At 41.1% G+C, this 21,192-nt stretch overlaps 2 protein-coding genes and 2 pseudogenes across 4 annotated transcripts in view; 1 reads left to right on the forward strand and 3 right to left on the reverse strand.

The window, feature by feature from the left end:
* The window catches only part of RNF170 (ring finger protein 170), a gene marked incomplete at its 3' end in the record, with an annotated part of 39,479 nt that extends 27,368 nt beyond the window's left edge, over positions 1 to 12,111 (reverse strand). The window contains exons 1-2 of the mRNA XM_080710641.1: positions 11,968 to 12,111; positions 5,522 to 5,597 (exon numbers count right to left, since the gene is read on the reverse strand). Coding sequence (XP_080566767.1) covers positions 5,522 to 5,597; positions 11,968 to 12,104 — 213 coding nt within the window. The 5' untranslated portion in view covers positions 12,105 to 12,111. The remainder of the gene's footprint in view (positions 1 to 5,521; positions 5,598 to 11,967) is intronic.
* Positions 712 to 3,325, reverse strand: LOC308273648 (serine/threonine-protein kinase greatwall-like; annotated as a pseudogene). The gene is made up of 4 exons: positions 3,229 to 3,325; positions 2,483 to 2,638; positions 1,611 to 2,224; positions 712 to 800 (listed from the first exon to the last, which is right to left on the reverse strand). The product of its transcript is annotated as a serine/threonine-protein kinase greatwall-like (transcript).
* On the reverse strand, positions 3,990 to 4,973 carry LOC308273035 (serine/threonine-protein kinase greatwall-like; annotated as a pseudogene). Its single transcript has 2 exons — positions 4,743 to 4,973; positions 3,990 to 4,527 (listed from the first exon to the last, which is right to left on the reverse strand). The product of its transcript is annotated as a serine/threonine-protein kinase greatwall-like (transcript).
* Positions 12,112 to 19,653: 7,542 nt separating the features above from the next.
* Positions 19,654 to 21,192, forward strand: part of HOOK3 (hook microtubule tethering protein 3) — a gene marked incomplete at both ends in the record, with an annotated part of 127,514 nt that continues 125,975 nt past the window's right edge. The window contains one exon of the mRNA XM_080709776.1: positions 19,654 to 19,710. Coding sequence (XP_080565902.1) covers positions 19,654 to 19,710 — 57 coding nt within the window. The remainder of the gene's footprint in view (positions 19,711 to 21,192) is intronic.

Below are 21,192 nucleotides of genomic sequence, written 5' to 3' on the forward strand. Positions count from 1 at the left end.
GTTTGAAAATAAAGAATAAATAAGGCTGGAGGTTTATCTCAGAGGTAGAATGCCCTGGGTTCCAGCCCTAGTAATGAAAAAAAAAAAATGAACAATGGTATTTAACATATTATTAGTAGAGAATTTACAGTCCATTTAAATTTGAACCTCTGCTCGTTTAGGAGTTAAGTAAGCCGAAAGTATCAATGAATTTAAGGTATGACCTGTGGCTGAATCTCAGTGCTGCATATGCTGCATATATTTGTAAAAGAAGGATGTTGACAATCTACTTGTTGCAATTATATTTATTAAGCAAAAGCAAATGATTATTTTTAAGGATAAGTTCTCTCTGATGATGTTACAAAAGATTGTAAACTACAATGTATCACATTTCCTATTAAAATTGAATAAGCTACTATTATTGCTTAAAGTGTATCATACCTAACCTTCCTAGTTTAGTCTTTCCGGTTTTGTTTTTTTTGCAGTGCTGGGGATCAAATACAGGGCCTCACACCTGCTGGGCAAATGCTCTACCACTGAGCTCTACCCCCTAGAGGCAAGCACCAAAAGCAGTCAAGGCAGCAAAGGGTATCATTAGTAAACTAAGACCAGAGTCCTTTTGTTTACTACTCATTCCTCAAAGGAATTACAGCACTGAGTGAAGAAATTTGCCAGCCACATTTCTGAGATTACAAACATTGCCCTAAGTGACTGCCCTCAAGACCAGTTTTTTCAGGCAATCACGGGCAAGTCATTTGCATTCAAATCAAAGTGCACATTTTGTTTTTGTTGTTGTCTTAACATCAAACAGAATGGTGGACCTAAATCAACACAAAAGGAGAAAGAAAGTCAGGCCTGTGCCTCACGGTCTCTCTATACAAGTAGTGTCATTCATGTTTGTTCATGCTTTACTTTTCATAAAGTGCAGTAAGTAAAGTAAGATGAAAAAAGCTTTGAAGATTATTTTATATACAGAGATTAAGATAAATTACTGGTTATAAAAGAGTAGTATCAACCCAATTTACAGATGAGAAAGCAGACTCAGAATGATTAAGTAAAATTTTATCTAAGTAAAAAAAAGAACTTACTGATTACATTCCTTATAGCCTTTTAACTCTGTGAAAGCTCTTCCATATATTAAAAGTTCACTAACCCAGGTAAAATAAAGATTTTGATCCCCTTTGTTCAATCTAGTATTAATATATAATTATGAATCTTATTCTACAACATAAGGTTAGATAAGAGGGACATTTACATGCTTTAGACTAAATCCAGATAGAGTCAGGTGCTGCACATTATTCTGGCTTCAAAACAGGATGTTATCTGGCTGGGTGTGGTAGCACTTGCTTGTAATCCCAGCATTTGGGAGGCTGAGACAGGAGGGTCATGGTTCACAGACAGCCTCAGCTACTTAGTGAAGCCCTTTGTAACTCAGTGAGACTCTGTTTCAAAGTAAAGAATAAAAAATCAAGCTGGTGGTGTGGCTTGAAGGTAGAATGCCCCCGGGGTTCCATCCCCAGTACTGCAAAAAATAAATAAATAAAAATAAAAAATAGGGCTGGGGTTGTAGCTCAGAGGTAGAATGCCCTTGGGTTCCATCCCTAGTGCCACAAAAAATAAAATAAACAAACACAAAAAAAGATAGGATGTATCTATTTCATTATTTGGTTGGGGTATGAAAGGCATATTTTGATGCTGCAGATTTTTCCAGTCCACATTATTAGAGAGAGGATGATGTTTCCGTTCTTTCATTCCAGCTCTCTTTGTATCATCGTGGTTACAAGTATTTCTACTGCATTTTAAGTATTATCAAATAACTTTTCTTCACCTTCTGGCCAATGGATATCTCTTTTCAGAATATTCTTGAATACTTGTTGTGGTGTTTTCATCATTAAAAGGGGGAATTCCAATTAGAAATTCAAACAAGAAAACTCTGAGTGCCCACTAGTCTATTGTAGGACCATGGGTGGTGTTCAATGACAGCTCAGGTGCCAAGTAGTCTGGATTTCCTAGAATTTGCCCATCACCCACTGGGACTACCCCTCTTTTCACACTCTTTGGGGTTCAGTATGAAGTTCCTGACTTGATCTGATTTGGGGTCTGATATGGCATAGGGAATCTTCCTTTCTGAGTGGGGGTTACAGCTATGGGGTATGAGCCACTAACAGCATACATCTATTGCATCAAAAGAAGTAATGCTCATCTTGATTAAGAGTTATTGGATGCATTAATATGACTGTTAAAACTTCAAAAAGATAGCCAGCCATGGTGACACATGCTTGTAATCTCAGTGCTTTGGGGGGCTGAGACAGGAGGATCGCACAGGCTCGAAGCCAGCCTCAGCTACTTAGTGAGGCTCTCAGCAACTTAGTGAGACCCTGTTTCCAAATAAAGTATAAAAGAATAGGTCTGGGAGTATAGCCCAGAAGTAGAAAAGCCCCTGGGTTCCATCCCCAGTAATACACACACACACACACACACACACACACACACACACACACACACATTCAAAAAATCATAGCATTTCTTTTAGAAAAGGTTAATGTTTTCAACACCTCTGAAGAAGGAGCTAACATTTTTTGTTTATTGTCTTGGATATCAGGGTTCTCATCTTTTGGCAAAGTATTTTCTTGTCAGTTTGGTAATAAAATAAGTGGATCTTCAATATTTGACTCTTTATTTTATTTTTTATTTTTTTGGTGGCACTGGGGGTGGAACCCAGGGGCTTTCTACCTCCGGGCTATACTCCCAGACCTATTTTATATTTTATTTAATTAATTTATTTTTGTATGGTACTGGGGTTCCTGGAAGCCCTTCTACCTCTGGGCTAAACTCCCAGACCTATTTTTTATTTGGAAACAGGGTCTCTTAAGCCAGCGAGGCTGTCTTCGAACCTGCGAGATCCTCCTGTCTCAGCCTCCCAAGTGCGGGGATTACAAGCATGCGCCACCATGCCTGGCTCAATATTTGACTCCTTAAAAGAGAATATTTGATGCTTTTATCTAAGGACTATCTTTCTAATGAACTTTCCATGATAGAAGTGGCAGAAAAAGATGAATCTGAGTCTACACAAATACCTTTAGGAGTTCTGTTATTATCAGATCACAGAAAATCCCAATTTAGGTAGTCCTTATTAGTCTTTTCACAGACTTCATCTAGTTCACACATAAAGACCTTTTGCTATTAGTGGTATAGGCAATTTTTCTGATGTTTGTAGCTTATTAAGATGATCAACAATGTTCTCCTTACTAGCATAGTCATTTTGCTGATTGCTATGTACCAACAGCGTAAGATCCTGGATTTCAGCAGTTAAACCTGAACTTTGATTTGTATAATAATCTATCATTTTTATTACTATGCTTATACTCTACACAATTTTTTTATTTTCTATAATTTGCTGACAAGGATAGAGTCAACCAACTCAAACTTTCTCTTTAAACTCCTTTTCCCAAGGTGTTTTTGGACCCAGCACTAGAATTCACAGCCCACTGATCTGACTTGTGGAAACCTTATCATCTCATGTCAGTGGCCACATTTACATTATTTATATCCAGTTCTCTTGCTTTCAAAGAACCTTCTCCAGAGAAGCATTTTTAGCAGACTTTACACAAGAGCTTCCTGTAGCAGGAATGGCATTGCTGTTATGAATGGGAGAAAGGGATAACCTTTTTATGGAAACTTTTGGCCTTGATGGCATTTGTAGATTTCTGCACATAATTTTTCAACTATATTCCAACTCATCATTTTAGACCTAAATGCTTCATCACTTTCCTGGCATCTTTTTCCCATTTGGGGCTGCTGTGGCATTCTGATTCTGTCTCACTGGAGACAAACACATAGCTAGCCTTTTCCTAGACTGGAGTAGATCTGGGGTCAGACATTTCACAGGCACTCCTGGGTTTGGAGGCAAGTGTTTCAAGACATGATTTCAGTAGTTTGCTAGAATACGAAGTAGTCTCTTTTTGCTCTATAGACATAAATTGATCCTTGAGAAAGCTGTGATGTTTTAGATGAGTGGATCAAAAGGTTATCTATAGAGTCTTGGTTTTTGTTTTCTTTTGTTTTTTTGTAACTGGTATGAAAAATCCCACAGAATTGAAGAGAGATAATACTTGTCCTGGGGTTCTTAAATAATCTTGTTTAGGTTTAACCATTAATGTGTTGTAAGTATATCTATCCATCATATTGATATCTACTATATTTCTTACCTCTATTCAAAGTCACTTTGGAGAGACCAAAATCTCTCAGTTTAATATGACCCTCATTAGAAATAAGCATATTGTCTGGTTTCAAATCCCTGTGAATGATTCCATGTCTATGAAGGTAGTCTAGTGCCAATGTTATTTCACAAATATATTTCACAGCCATCTCTTCACCAAAATAACCATATATGTGTATCAGAGACTTGACATCTTCACCAATAAGATATTCCATTATTAAGTAGACAATGCTTGCTACAGTGACTATAAGTAGACAATGAAAGGACTTTTGCTTAGTGCCAATATATCTCTCTCAGCTTGTATCTGATGAGTCAGATTTTTATTGATCGTGTGTGTGTGTGTGTGTGTGTGTGTGTGTGTGTGTGTGTGTGTAAGACTAAGAATTGGGCCCAGGGGCATTCTACCTCTGAGTTACATCCCCAGCCCTATTTTATTTTTATTTCAAAACAGGGTCTCAATAGGTTGATGAAAGTCTCACTATTTGCTGAGGCTGTCTTCAAACCTGTGATCTTCGTGTCTCACCTTCCCAAGTACTGGGATTACAAGTGTGTGCCACCATGCCCCCAGCTCATATCTGCTTTTTTGACAACCTTCAGTGCATACAAGTTGCTGCCTTTCTGCTCCAGATACAGTTTTCCTGAAGGCGCCTCAGCTAATGGGCTTCACTTTGGTGAATTATTTAATGGAGGGAGGTCTGAGCACTGGGAGCCTATTGACACATTCCCCTGTCACCGTACCTCTTCCATTCTCCTCATTCTCTGTGGTGGGCTCCATTGCTGGACAGCTCAGGGAGAAGACTCAAAAAGATAGTTTTTCCACTAGATTTAAGTTAAGGCCAATTATGGTGATTATTTTTGTACAAATAAATAATAGTAAAAAACACTCTTTTTTAAAGTAAGTTAATAAAAAACAAAACATGCAAACATCTCAATGGATTAAGACTATCTATGCAATTTTCTTAATCTGAAAACATAGAATGTATAGAACAATTTAAGGCAATTTGAAGCCCCCCTTTTTTTTCCTGCAGTACTGGGGATGAAACCCAGGGGCCTTCTACCTCTAAGCTATACCTCCAGCCCTATTTTTTATTCTCTATTTTGAAACATGGTCTCACTGAGTTGCAAAGGGCCTCACTAAGTAGCTGACTGTGAACCTTGATCCTCCAGTCTCAGCCTCCCAAATGCTGGGATTACGAGCATGCACCAACATCCCTGACTTGAAGCCCATATTTCTTAAAAGTAATTTCTTATTAATGTTTCACCATAATTGCATGCACAGAGTTATAACATCTACTCCCTATGTAAATGTATATATAACAGTACCTGTTCTGTTTGAAGTTGTTCTCGAAGCACCCTTACTAGTTCTTGGTTTTCTGGGTGAATGTTCTGATGTACATTTCTGTTGGATAGAATAAAATAAACCATGAATATAAAATACTGTAAGATTAATCCACTTACCTTCTGGGTCCAATTTTTGACTGGGAACTATTGGTAATTACTAAATGTAACTGACAAGTACACTCTAATTCAAGGACTACACATTTCAGGCTACTCACTGGTGTGTTCTTCCCAGATCAGCAATCACTGGCTGATTTCAAGTTCAAATATTAATTGCAAGCTCAAAAGTAATAAAAAGAACTAATACATTTATTTCTTTTGTGAAATTTAAAAAAAATAAGCATCTATACAGTTCTACATATTATTGTGTACTTCAGTAATTTTCTATACCTAATTAGATCTTTCTCCTAACTTTTCAGGTTTATGGGGAGGTAAATAGAACAGAAACTAGAAGTAAATAACATAGAAAAGTAAGGCCCTCCGTAACTGAGTGAGACTCTCAGCCACTTAGTGAGACCCTGTTTCAAAATAAAGAATAAGAAACAGGGCTGGAGGTATAGCCCAGAGGTAGAGTGCCCCTGGGTTCAATCCCCAGTACCACAAAAACAAAAAGTGGAACAGATGATCACCTTAGGTATAAGAAAATGACATGCATTTGACACTAAGTAGGTCTAAAAGTAAGATGCCAAGGAAGGTGGTAGATGTAATATAGAACAAAGTATATTTGTTGTGATTGTTAACGATTTATGTTACTTCTGTGTTCTCTGAAAGGGGAAAAAATCAAAACTCTTAAATTGGGTTGTGAAAAGCCCTGGAAAGGAGGCAGGAACTTCAAGTATAAGAAGAGACATACAAAGAGACAATTTTTTAGTTTTTGAAATGGGGTCTCACTATGTTGCCCAGGCTGGTCTCAAACTGCTAGGCTGAGGGGACTCTCCTACCTCACCCTCTGAGAGTTGGCACTAGAGGCATACACCGTCCACCTGTCGTCGTTTTATTTTTCCAAGAAAACAAGCCCTCTTCACATTTAAAGACGGCTTTGATGTTCAAGAGTTCCTTTCCCTAAGCTAGATATTCCTAGTTGGCTCAGGCATTTTATATTATTTGCTTCTGTAGCTTTCACCACTCTGACAATTCTCCTTGAATGTTTTACAGTTTAAAATGATTGTCCTGAGCTGGGCATGATGGCACAAGTTTGTAATCCCAGTATTTGAGAGGCTGAAATGGAAGGATCATAGGTTCGTGGCCAGCCTTTATTTATTTATTTATTTATTTATTTATTTATTTATTTATTTATTTTTGCAATACTGGGGATGGAACCCAGGGGCATTCTATCTCTGAGCCCTATTTTTTATTCTTTATTTTAAAACATGTCTCACTGAGTTGTAAAGGGCCTAAGTAGCTGAGGATGGCCACGAACCTGGATCCTCCTGTCTCAGTTTCCCAAATGCTGGGATTATAAGTGTGCGCTACCACGCCGGGCTTCTCAGCCCTTTTTGAGACAGGATCCTGCTAAGTTGCAGAGGCTGGCCTCCAAGTTGTGATCCTCCTTGCCTCAATATTCTGAGTGTCTAGGATTACAGGTGCCGAGCTCTTTACTGTTTTTGTTTGTTTGTTTGTTTGTTTTTGGTGTGTGTGTGGGGGGGTGCTGGGGATTTAACCCATGGACATTCTACCTCTAGCTATACTGCCTGCCCTATTTTATTTTTCAGTTTGAAACAGCGTCTGAGTTGCTGAGTCTGGCCTCAAATCTGCAATCTTTCGGTCTCAGCCTCCCAAATTCTAGGATTACAGGCATGTGCCACCATGCCCAGGTTCTTTGCACATTTTTAATTGATTTTTTTCTTGCTATTGAGTGTAGTTCCTTATATAGTTTGGATATTAACTCTTCATCAGAGTATAGCAATGTAGCCAGGTGTGGTGGTGCACGTTTGTAATCCCAGTACTTGGGAGGCTGGGACAGGAGGGTCACAGGTTCTCGGCCAGCCTCAGCTACTTAGTGAGTCTTCTTGCAACTTGGTGAAACCCTATTTTCAAAATAAATAATGAAAAATGGGCTGGGGGTATAGCTCAGAGGTCGAATGTTCCTGGCTTTAATCCCTAGCAACACACACACACACACACACACACACACACACACACACACGCATGCAAATATTTTTCTTCCAATCTGTAGACTGCCTCTTCACTATTGACTATTTCCTTTCTCACGCAGTAACATTTTAATTAGCAAGGCATGGTGGCAAATGCTTGTAATCTCCGCACTTGGGAGGCTGAGACAGGTCCAAAGCCAGCCTCAGCTACTTAGTGAGGCTTTCAGCAACTTAGTGAGACCTTGTTTCCAAATAAAATATAAAATAGGTCTGGGAGTATAGCCTGGTGGTAGAAAGCTCAAAAAAGAAACATATTAGGCATAATCTCATTTGTCTATTTTTGTTCTTGTTGCCTATGTTTTTGGGGTGAAACCCAGAGTCACTGCCAAGACCAATGCCATGTAATTCCTCCCCTCTTCTTTTTTGGGGGGATATGAGAGATTGAATCCAGGGGTCATTCTAGTCTGAGCTACTCACCCAGCCCTTTTTAAAAATATTTTTTAGCTGGGCATGATGGTGTATGCTTTTAATTCCAGTACTTGATTGGCTGAGAAAGGAAGTTTACAGGTTCACAGCCAGCCTTAGCTACTTAGTGAACCTCTCTGCAATTTAGTGAGACACTCCTTCAAAATAAAGAATAAAAAATAGGTCTGAGGGTATAGCTAGGAGGTAGAATGCCCCTGAGTTCAATATATATATTTTTTTGTGTGTGTGGTACTGGGGATGGAACCCTTCTACCTCTGGGCTACACTCCCAGACCTATTTAATATTTTATTTGGAAACAGGGTCTTACTAAGTTACAAGTGTGTGCTGCTACGCCCGGTGCTAATATATACTTTTACTGATGCAAGTAGTCTCGCATCATTAAAGTAGTTCAGAAAGTTAGGGGCATATATACACACAGCACCTGGTGAGCTTTCTGCCAGCTCTCTCCTTACTCTCTCCCCTTCCCCATATATAAATACTTTTTATTTTGAAACAGGGTCTCACTAAGCTGCTTGGTGACTTGCTAAGTTGCTGAAGCTGGCCTTGAACTTGCAATCTTCCTATCTCAGCCTCCTAAGTAGGTGTCAAGACTTAATACGTGTGTGTGTGTGTGTGTGTGTGTGTGTGTGTGTGTGTGTGTGTACTGGGGATTGAACCCAGGAGCATTCCCTCTGAGCTCCACCTCCAGCCCTTTTATTTTGTTTGGAAACAGGGTCTTGTTAGGTTGAGGAAGTCTTGCTATATTGCTGAGGTTGTACTTGAACATGCAATCTTCCTGTGTTGGCCTCTAAGTATTGGGGTTAAGGTGTGCGCCACCATGCCTGGCTCCTTGATCCATTTTGAATTTTTTTTTCAGTATTATGTATTGAACCCAGAGGTACTCTATGACTGTGCTACATCAGCAGCTGTTTTTATTTTTACACATGATCTTGCTAAGTTGCTCATGCTGCCCTGGAACTTATGATTCTCCTGCCTCTGACTCCCAAGTGGCTGGGATTATGTGTACTACTATGTCCAGCTGACTTTTTTATATATGGTATGAGAAAAGGGTCCAGTTTTGTTCTTGCACATGTGGATATACAACTTCCCCAACATCTTTTATTTAAGGCTGACCTTTCTCTACTGTGTGTCCTTAGCAATTTTGCCGAAGACCAACTGACAATAAATGTAAAAATTTATTTTCTGATCTCTTTTAGGTTCCATTGGTCTATAGTATTTCAGTTTTTTACACTAGTACCCTGAGATTTTGCTTATCATAATTGTTTAGTCAATTTTGAAATCACATAGTATGATGCCTTTAGCTTTGTTTAGGATTTTTTATGGGTCCATACACACTTTAGGGTTATTTTTTCTAGTTCTGTGGAAAAATGACATTGAATTTTCGATAGAGATTGCATTTAATCTGTAGACTGCTTTGAGTAGTATGGACTTTTAACAATATCAATCCTTTGGGCTATACTCCCAGACCTATTTTATATTTCATTTGGAAATAGGTTCTCACTAAGTTGCTGAGAGCCTCACTAAGTAGCTGAGGCTGGCTTCGAACCTGTGTGATCCTCCTGTCTCAGCCTCCCAAGCATGGGGATTACAAGCGTGTGCAACCATGCTCAGTTTCAACTGATGATTTAATAAGTATACTTCTTATGTCTCCACCCTATTTGCTATTAGAAATGAACAGAACAGGCCTAAGAATAAAGTCTTGTAGCAGTATATAATATCCTCCTATATGGTTTTTTATTTTTTGGTGGTACTGGGGATGGAACCCAGAGGCTTTCTACCTCCGTGCTATACTCCCAGACCTATTTTATATTTTATTTGGAAACCGGGTCTCACTAAGTTGCTGAGAGCCTCACTGAGTAGTTGAGGCTGGCTTCAAACCTGAGCGATCCTCCTGTCTCGGCCTCCCAAGCATGCGGGGATCACAAGCATGCACCACCACGCCCAGCTCTCCCATTTGGTTTATATTAAAATCTTAGTTAATATTCTCCCAAACAACCTACCAGTTGATTATCAATTCACTTAAATCTGCTATCATTCAGGCATCATTTACCCATTATATCCACAACTCTATCACCAGCACCACAATGGAGTATCACTTCATAAAAACACCCTACTGAATTCAAGACAATATCATCAAATTAAGAGGTTATCAATGAAGAGGTAAAAAAATAACCATTGTTCTAAGTGTTTACATTCTGTTTAATAATCATTTTTACAGTTTTTATTGGAAACACTGATTTGGATTTGGGGGATTAAAAATCCACAAATAAGCCAGGTGTGGTGGCACATACTTGTAATCCTAGTACATGGGAGGCTGAGACAGGAGTATTGCAGATTCCCGACCAGCCTCAGCTACTTTCAGTGAGGCCCTCTGCAACTTGGTGAGATCCTCTTTCAAAATAAAGAATAAAAAAAGGGCAAGGAGTATAGCTCGGAGGTAAAATGCCCCTGGGTTTAATCCCTAGTACCTTAAAACACACACACACACACACACACACACACACACACACACACACAATAGCCAGCGTCTTCCTTAGACATGAGGCCTTAAAATATTATTTCTGATTTTATAAGTTAATTAAGATTAATTAAGATAGGCATGGTAGTCACAGATTGTGAAGCATCATGTTTTCTCTAATATGTGCAACCTAGAGAGTAATTGGGATACCAGAGGGACTCGATAATAACCTCAGTGGAGCCAGGGAAATTTAAGGGTAGGGGAGGAGGAAGACTGAGGTTCATCAATGGAAATACTACCATGGACTATATGTATACATGTGAGTATACCAATGTCAATCTGGGTACTCTACTGGGAGGGAGGGTAATAGCAGGTGGGAGGAGGTGGACACTAAGTGCTGTGTACATGTATGTCATTGTCAACATGATTTACATTATGATGTGAGAATACAGTGCACCAATAAAAGCATAAAATAAACGAGAGACATGGTGATACATGTTTGTACTTCCAGTAGTTGGGAGACTGAGACAGGAGGCTGACAGGTTTAAAGCCAGCCTCAGGAATGTAGTGAGACTCAGCAATCTAGAGACCCTGTTTCAAAACAAACAAACAAACAAACAAACAAAAACTAAAATGGGCTGGGGGTGTAGCGTGGAGATAGACTGCCCCTGGTTCAGTCCCTAGTAACAGACACACAGACAGACAGACACACACACATCCAAAAGATTAATTAAAATTGATTCTAATATTAACTTCTTTTGTACAATTCATGTCTTTTTTTCTTTTCTGGCTCAGTTTTTCCATTTAAAAACTAAAATATTTTATATATATTATCTATATCACTTACTCAATTATAAAAACTAATTTTTTTTAACTAATATAGTCCCAGCCAGGCGTGGTGGCGCACGCTTGTAATCCCAGCATTCAGGAGGCTGAGACCTGGAGGATCGCAGTTCGCGGACAGCCTCAGCTACTTAGTGAGGCCCTCTGCAACTCAGTGAGACCTGGTTTCAAAATAAAGAATAAAAAATAGGGCAGGGGGTGTAGCTCGGAGGTCAAATGCCCCTGAGTTTCATTCCCAGACCCACACGCACACAAAAAAAATAAATAAATAAAATAAAATAAACTATTATAGTCCCATAGGAAATATTAACATTTTAACCAAAATCTGGAATGATAAATTTAAATACTGTCTGGTTAGACCAGAAATGTTAACATTCATGATCCAATGGGAAATAAACTAGAAAATATATATGATCACTAAGATACTTGATTTTCATATTAAGTACTACATATTACTTTATATGAGTCAAAGAGGAATCAAAATAAGGAATCAGAGTGAGTGATCCTTGTAAATATAAAGTAATTCAATTCATTCATTCCTTTAATCTCACCTGAATAGTGCATATACCAGGGTAGCAATCAAAGTGAAACTGACCACAACTGCCACAAGTACTTGGTCACTTACTCCTTCTATAACTGAATCATCATCCAATTTCAAACTTTGAACTTCACCTTGATATCTGGCCATTCCAGGTCTAAAATATGAAAAAACGAGATAAAAGTTATAAACAACACAGTACGAATGAAATATACAAATAAAAGCAATAGAAGTATAGCTGATTTCTAATGTCATTAATACTTGTGGTAAACCCATTAGTGTTATGGTACATTAGGCACAAATCCACTGAAGATTCCCCCTTTAATGAATCCTTTAAAATTTGCTAGAAACATTATTTTGGGGACTATATTATTTCCTTTAAGGAAAATGACTACTGTAATTTACCATCCATCAACCATTCTAGCTGGACATGGTGGCACTTACCTGTAATCCCAGTACTTGGGAGGCTAAGATGATTGCAGGTTTGTCACCAGCCTCAGCTACTTATGAGGCCATCTGCAACTTAGTGTGACCCTGTTTCAAAATAAATAAAAAATAGGGCTGGGGTATAGCTCATAGGTAGAATGCCCCTAGATTCAATCCCCAGCAATGCAAAAATAAATAAAACACCATTCCAAAGCTGGGCTTGGTGGCATATGCCTGAAATCCCAGTACTTGGGAGGCTGAGACAGGAAGGGCACAGGTTTGAGGACAGCCTCAGCAAATAGTGAGACTTTTATCAACCTAGCAAAACCCTATTTGAAAAGTTAAAAATAAAAATTGGGCTGGGAGTATAGCTCGGAAGTAGAACACCCTTGGGTTCAATCCCTAGAACAACCAAACCAAAATTAAAAAGCCAGTTCTTCAAGCTTAGCTTCTTTAAAAATATGTACTTTTTTAATGCCCAGATGCTTCTTTCTAACTGCTAAATTTTCTAAGATCAGATCTCTCTTCTTTCTCATATATCTGAATATATATCTTATAAAATTTACCATATATGGACAAGAAAGGAAATATAATCTTTTATAAATATTCCTATATAACCTAGCATATACACTGTACACAGGATACCCTAATAAATATCTATATGAATAATTTTTTACTATAATTACAGTCTTAGTAATTTTAAAAGTAAAGGACATTAAGGCATTTATTTATATCTACACTTAGACTGCCTGAATTTAGCTGGACATGGTGGCACACACTTGTAATCTCAGCACTTGGGAGACTAAGACAAGAAGATGACAAGTTCTCAGCCAGCCTCATGTTTAATGAAGCCCTCTGCAATTATGTGAAATCCTGTTTCAAACCAAAGAACAAAAAATAGGGCTGGGGGGTGTAGCTAGGAGGTAGAATGCCCCTGGTTTCAATCTTCAGTACCACAAACAAATAAATGATTACCTGAATTAATAAAAATTCTGATGATTAAATTATCTATTAGATTCACCTATAACTAAGTTCAGCTATGGTTCAGAATTTTTTCCACTAAGCTGGGCGTGGTGGCGCACGCTTGTAATCCCAGCATTCGGGAGGCTGAGACTGGAGGATCAGGGTTTGTGGACAGCAGCCTCAGCTACTTAGTGAGGATCTCTGCAACTCAGTGAGACCCAGTTTCAAAATAAAGAATAAAAAATAGAGCAGGGGGTGTAGCTCAGAGGTTGAATGCCCCTGGATTCCATCCCCAGACCCGCAAAAAATAAATAAATAAATAAATAAATAAATAAAATAATTCTTTCTGCCTGGAATATGGAATCACTGTGAGGCTGTATTTCCTTATGAAGGAGGAGGATATGATATTCTCCTTCTCATACTTTAAAGAGAGGAAAAATGGTAGTACCCTACTCTACAGGTATGAAAGGGGACAACTCAACCACAATGGAGTACAAGTATCACACGTAATTCATTTTTTTAGATGACAAAACTGTAAAGTTCAAAATCTATATAAATAAAGGAATTTAAATAAAGGAAAATAAGGATTCCATTAAATATGTGATAGAATAATTAAAAGTCTACATTTAGGTAACTTACTGCACTCAAATGAGTTTTATCCACAATCATCATTAATCAGATGAGTGTTATAAGAAAAATTTGAGTGTGAAAATCTAGCTTTTTTTGGTAGTACTGGGGATTGAACCCGGGGCATTCTACCTCTGAACTACATCCCCAGCCTCATTTTATTTTTTTAAATTTTGAACTCAGGGTCTCACTGAGTTGCTTTGGGGCCTAAGTTGATGAAGCTGGCTTTAAACCTGCAATTCTCCTGTCTCAGCCTCCCAAGTACTGTGATTATAAGTATGTGCCACAATGCCCAGCTAAAACTCTAACATCTCTTAAATGAATCTAAACTGGCTACTAGTGAGAAAAGTAATTCTAATAGAAGAAACCTAAGCAAAAAAAAAAAAAAAAATCAAAGGCATATTTCATCAGCAGCTTTACCCTTAATAATAGCCTGATATACCAGGAACTCTTAATGACAGATTTCAAATTCTCTTTATGAATGTGAATATCAAGAAACACAGAGAAAGAGCTCCAATTTCAGTATTTCCATTAAAAAGACTAGTCAGATGAATTCTGCCAGCTGACACAGACCCAGAAAGGCCTTAAATAATCTAATGGCAGTCAATTTAGATTTTTATTTTATTAGTGGGCTTCTTTTTAAATTAAAAATGCTATGGCTGAGGCATCAAGTTCTACTCAAAGATAATCAAAATATTAGCTATTGAGATTCTCAGCCTCTGGTTACTAACTCTAATTGCTTCCACACTGTGAGGATTAGACCAAATCAAACACAGGCAGAAGTGCTTTGCAAGTTACGTGGATCAGCAGATGCACTGTAATCATTATCACCCACATTTCCACCTATGCTATACACTTAGGCAGGTTAATAACACGTAACACACGTGTTCAAGGACACACAAGCACATGCACACATACACAAAAAAAGCTTGCCTAATATGCTGATGGCACTGGGTTCAATCCCCAGTGCTCCCTCTTCTCACCAAAAGAATGTGTTACGCTTGCTTCTTTGCCTTTCCAGCTGTAGTCAGTGGCATGTGACTAAATTCTATTGTACTTATTTTTGTTTGCTTGTGTGTGTGGGGGTTTCTAGAGATTAAACCCAGGGGTATTCTACCTCTGAGCAACAATCCTAGCCCTTTTCTACATTTTAATTCATTTTTATTTATTTTTGTGATATTGAGAATTGAGCCCAGGGGCAGTCTATCACTGAGTCACACCCCTGGTCCTATTTTTATTTATTTATTTATTATTTATTTTTGTGAGTCTGGGATGGAACCCAGGGGCATCCAACCTCTGAACTACACCCTCTGCCCTATTTTTTATTCTTTCTTTTGAAGCAGGTTCTCACTAAGTTGCAGAGGGCCTCACTAATTAGCTGAGGCTGTCCTAGAACTGCGATCCTCCAGTCTCAGCCTCCTGAATGCTGGAATTACAAGTGTGCGCCACCACGCCTGGCTCCTATTTTTATTTTTAAACAGGGTTTTACTAGGTTGATGAGAGTCTCACTACTTGCTGAGGCTATCTTTAAACCAGTGATCCTCTTAGCTCAGCCTCCCAAGATTACAGGCATGTGCCACCACACCTATCTACTTATTTTTGGTACTGAGAATTGTACCCAAGGGCATTCTAGCTCTGGACTACACTCTCAGCCTTTTTATTTTTATTTATTTATTTTGGTACTGGGGATTGAGCCCATGGGTCATCTTCCTCTAAATTACATCCCTACTCCTATTTTACTTTATTTTGAAACAGGGTCTAAGTCACTGAGGTTGACCTCAAACCTGAGAGCCTCCTTTCTCAGCCTCCCAAGTTCCCGGATTACAATCATGTGCTACCACACCCAGCTTTTTTAGTTTTTGCGATACTGGGGGACCTAGGGGCATTCTGACTCTGAGCTATATGCCCAGCCCTATTTTTTATTCTTTATTTTGAAACAGGGTCTCACTGAGTGCAAAGGGCCTAAATAGCTGAGGCATTTCACCCTCCCAAATACTGTGATTACAAGCACTCTGGGCTCTTTTATAATTTTTTTTTTTTTTTTTTTTTGGTGGTACTGGGGTTCCTAGAAGCCCTTCTACCTCCGGGCTACACTCCCAGACCTATTTTTTTATACTTTTTTATTTGGAAACAGGGTCTCCTAAGCCAGCACGCGCGGCTGGCTTCGAACCTGCGCGATCCTCCTGTCTCTGCCTCCCAAGTGCGGGGATTACAAGCGTGCGCCTCTTTTTAAATTTTGAAACAGTGCCTCACTAAATTACTATGGCTGGCCTTGAACCTTCATTATCTGATTACAGGTATGTGCCACCATGCCCAGCTACTCAGTACATGTTCTGACCTAACACCTAGTTACTCTGTTTCATGATGCCAGAGAAAGGCAAATGGAGGCACCCATATAGAGTGTAGGGCAGGCCAACTGCTAAGCTTTCACTATGCCATGAGCTCTTTTCAATCAAGACACACATCTTACTCCCTTGAGCAGTACACAAGGTCTTATGTGTTGCAGGGGCCTCTGAATACTGTTTACTTGAAACCCAGAAACAAGGGTATTAAATGTATAGAACATGGTATTTAATCTATTTCATGAGAGCCTGTCAAATACAAACATAAAGCTACTGGGACTGTTTTTAGCTGAGATTTACAAAAACACCAGATATCTTTGAAAGTACATGGTACAACTGATGGAAGCCTGAAGAGGAACTGACTTTGTTATTGCTTAGCTAGCTGAGTCTGAGGAGCAGCTTAATATAAGCAAAGAGGCAGAAGCTTTCGAGTCAGACAACTGTGTACTTATGTAAAGTCTATTTCTTCATATGTAAAACACATAAAATTATGTTGAGCCACATCAGACTGTCATTTTTTTGCAAAAAAAAGTTACCTTTTGGAATTTATAATAAGATCAGGAAGATAAAGCATTCAGCATTGCTTGGTACACTGTATAGGTTCTCAGCAAATGGAATCTATAACATTTTGATTACTATTACCTAACAAGGAATCAAAACTGTGATAAAACTTAGTCATGCCTTATAAATAATGCAATAGTTACACTCCTCAGCATCTGAAACTCTCATTAATCAGAGTTCTAAGTACTTACTCCCTGGGAAGACTGAATGAATTTGGGAACACTGTCATACAGGTCACCACTTTATTCACCTGAATCTGATAAACAGGTCTGAATGAGAACTAGCCTCCACTTACCCAGCATAAGGAGATAGCTCATGCAAGTTTAACTAACAGCTCTTGAGTTTTTTCCTCTAAGCTTTTGGGGGGTGGGGTGGGAACCATACAAGAAAATGAGGGGAAAATAGAGAAATTCTAGGACATCCTGGAACAAAGGAAAAACTCAGTGTCTTTTTAGCCTACACTCATGTAGACACTTGATGGCCAACACAGTTTCTGCAATTAAGTTAAAAAAGCATTTAATAATATTCTGTTCATCAAGGCTAATTAGAACTACAAGATAAAACCCCAAGAACTCTGTAACAACAGCATGCACAAAAGCATTGTGGACAAGCAGTCAAACTGGAATAAGGAGACCAACCATAGGGCAATTGTGTCAAAAACTCGAAAACCTTGAGCAGCTAGAGTTAAGGTGCTTACTACTGCCTCACTGCTCTCCAGCACCAGTAAGTAGCACAGCGAAAGATGCTACCAGCAGAAGAGACTGAAGTCAATGTAACATGCTTGTACTGACTTCATTTACTTACCTATACAAGGGTAGAGTCAAGTAAAGTGACTAGGATAATGTACAGAAAACAACTGAGAATGGAATGAAGAAACTCAGTTTTGACAAAGATCCAAGGGTACCAACGGAGGAACCAAATATAGAAGAGATTCATATTTACTGTTTCTAAGAATTTTTCTGCCCTGTGTAAGAAAGTAAAAAAAAGACTACTGAAAAGACTTCAGGTAAGACTTTTTACATTTACAAAATAACTCATGTGAGCAGTTAACTGGTACTCTGTAAAGTATCCTTCAAAACACAATATTGTCTTGGCAGTTCTCAGGACACAATTTAAAATCTTTTTTTTTTTTTTTTCTTTTTGCTTCTGGGATTGAACCTCAGGCCTTATACATGCTTGGCAAACGCTGTACCACTAAGCTATAACCCTCAACCAGAGAAAACTTACAATGAATGGGTAAGGAACAGGGGCTCTGGGAACCCCAAAACAAAGCGATAATGTATCCTGGGAAACTGACTTTGTAGCATTCCAAATGAGAGTTTTGCATTACTTGGCAGCATGCATAGTCTATGCGCATTTCTGCTAGAACTTCAAAGCATGTATCTTGGAAACTCCAACACCTTTGCACGGCAGTCCAGGAACAAGAATAAAACAAAATGCAGGTCAACGAAATGGATACACTGCTATATTCACACAATGGAATACCAGGGAGCAGTGAAAATTACCTACAGACATACACACTTTTAGTATTTAATTGAAAGCCACAGAAATGACTATGGTTCCACTCAAAAGTTCAAAGTCAGAAGAAGGAAAACTACAGGCCATACATACATGGGTGGTAAAGCTACAAAAAAAAAGCAAGAAAATGACTGTCACAGAAGTCAGAAGAGAAAATTAAGCTCTTTATCAGGGAGCTTTATTAGTCTTTATACGTAAGTCGCATACACTTTTCCTCATATGCTACGTCGCTTAAAAATGAATCGGAACCCTGCAGAGGCTGGTGCCTCAGTGAGGCGAGACTGCGATCCACCTCTGCACTCTGGAAGCCGCTCGGACAGCAGAAGCAGCACGGCCTAAGCACTGTGCAGGTCTCGGGGACGCGTGAATCCACCCTCTCCTACTTCAAGTTTTCGGGAGTTGCGGCTCCAGGTGATCCAAGAAGTAACGGCGGCCTCTCCTCACGCCGGCCAGGCCCACCGAGCACGGCGGCCCTCCCCGAGCCGGCGCCTCGCCCCTGCCCGGCCGCCCCGGCTGCCCGCCCCGCGGCCCGGCTGGGGGCGTGGCCACGGCGCTCGCGTACCTCTCCACGCAGGGGGGCTACCTCGCCAACGCCCGGTGACCGAACGGAGACTGTTTCCGGGGCCTGCCCGCCACCCTCCCCGAAAACCACTAGCGTCCCCTTTTTAATTTGGAGTGCGGACGCAGGCGCACTGCGGAGCTTCCGTGAGGGCGCCGGCCGGCGGGCGAGGAGGGCCGGCACCGCAGGAGCCGGCGCGTGTGCGTGCGCCGCGGAGGGCGGGGCGAGCGTGCGCAGCGGCTCCGGGCTCGCTGGGCTGTGCGGGCGGGCACGCGCGTGCGCCGCCGGGCTGGGGGCGGGGACGCGGGCGGAGGGCGTGGCCGGACGGGCGCGTGCGCAGTGGCTCCCAGTCGCGGCGCTCGCGGGGCCGTGGGCCGCCAGGGCAGGGCTTCGCGCGGCGGGCCGAGCCGGGGCTTGCGCAGTGGCTCCCACTCGCGGGCCCGGGGGCTGCCGGGGCGGGGACGCGCGGCGGCGGGCGTGGCCGGGCGGGCGGGCGCGGTGTCTCAGCCGCGGGCGGCAAGGCTGCGAGCGTCCGGGGCGGGCGCGCGCGGCGGCGGGCGTGGCCGGGGTGCGCGGTCCCGGCCGGAGGGAGCGGAGGGAGGCGGCCGCGGCGCGAGGCGGAGCGGCGAGAGGCCGGGCCACAGCGCGGGCCGTCGGGACCACCCAGGCGCGCGGGGAGGCGGCGCGGGCCCCGCTCGGGAAGATGTTCGGCGTGGAGTCGGCGGAGCGCGTGGAGCTGTGCGAGAGCCTCCTCACTTGGGTACGTGGTGTCGGCCTTGGGTCCCCGCGGCCGGGCCAGCGCCGTCACATCCGGCCGGCCGGGCGGAGTCGGCGGCGCGGCCCCGCGGGCGAGGCCGGGCGGTCGGGCCGGGGCGGCGGCGGCGCTGTCAGCCGTGCGGCCCGCGCCTTTGTGTAACCTGCGGAGCGGGAGCAGCGCCCGGAGGGCTGAGCCCTGACGCTGGAAAAGCTCTTTAAAGGAGGGTGGGAAAACAGGAAGAGGAGCACAGGGGCAGAGTATTCACAACGCGAGGTTCATTTTAGCTATTAGGAAGTAAGCGAAGGTAAAAAACCTAAAACGGGGTATTTGGGAAATCAAGCACATTTGGAGGCAACGTTATGGGGTTCTGATGTGAAATTATGGAACGGTTGTTAAATTCTCGCTTAAACCGAGTAAATGTGTGTTGGGTTCTAATGTCAGTCGTGCCTTTTTCTGGTCTCTTCAAGAGCTGGGCAGGACACTTCAAGCTCTTTTTTTTTTTTTTCCATACTTTGGGGCGCGATTAGGGGTATTTAGATCCATAGAATAAACCAAATGCTCCTTTCCGGAGCATTTGTTGTACTCATTGCTAAGAATGGCTCTATTCTGTAAGAACACAAATATGTTTATGGAGGCGACTGTGGTATTTTTTTTAATTTTGTTTATATTTTTTGGGGGTGCTGGAAGCAGAACCCAGGGCCTCCTGAATGCAAAGCATGGGCTGTACCATCAAACCACACCCCCAGCCCCTCAAGTATTAAGTTTAAAGGTAACTCACAAATATGAATGAAATTCTGTTTAGCAGATTACAATCCCTGGAATAAAGAAAACAATGTGTGTATATGTATATCTCCTGTGGAGGGGTCATTTGGCTGGAAAGTTTCAAGAAGTATCACCTTGGTTTGGTTAACAAGTCAGTAAAAATAGTGTCTGAGATTTTTATAGTTTGGTTACATCATGAATCAAATTATGACCTCTGAAACAATACATACAGTGGTAAAGCTTGATATAGCCTGTAAATTTTTTTTATGAGACTATTCCTGGGTTTTCAGATTGTTTGTGATAGTGTATAAAGTTAACATGTATATCTAATAGGTTTCAACGTAAGGCAAGGAGATAGTGTTTTAGAAAAGATACTGATAAGCTGCATAATGTGGCCAAGATATGATAGTCAGGGAAGAGATAAGGGAAAAATTACTAGATTTTTCTGTCCTGTGGAGGAATAAATGTGGCAGAGGTTGTAAACAGAAGACTGAAGGTCTTCGGAGTTTTGTTGCTGGATCTGTCACAACTCAATCTCCCCCAGTGCTAGAAAGAACCTAGAAAGTGGATGATCAAATCCAGAGTGAGGCTTCGTTGGTTAAAGTGTAGAAAAAAAAAAAAAAGTCATGAAAAGCCGGGTTGTAATCCCAGTACTTGAGAGGCTGAGACAGGAGGATCAGGATGTCTGGCCAGCCTCAGCTATTTAGACTTAGTGAGGCCCTC

Source organism: Muscardinus avellanarius, assembly GCF_963383645.1.
Source record: "Muscardinus avellanarius genome assembly, chromosome: 14".
NCBI lineage: Eukaryota > Metazoa > Chordata > Mammalia > Rodentia > Gliridae > Muscardinus > Muscardinus avellanarius.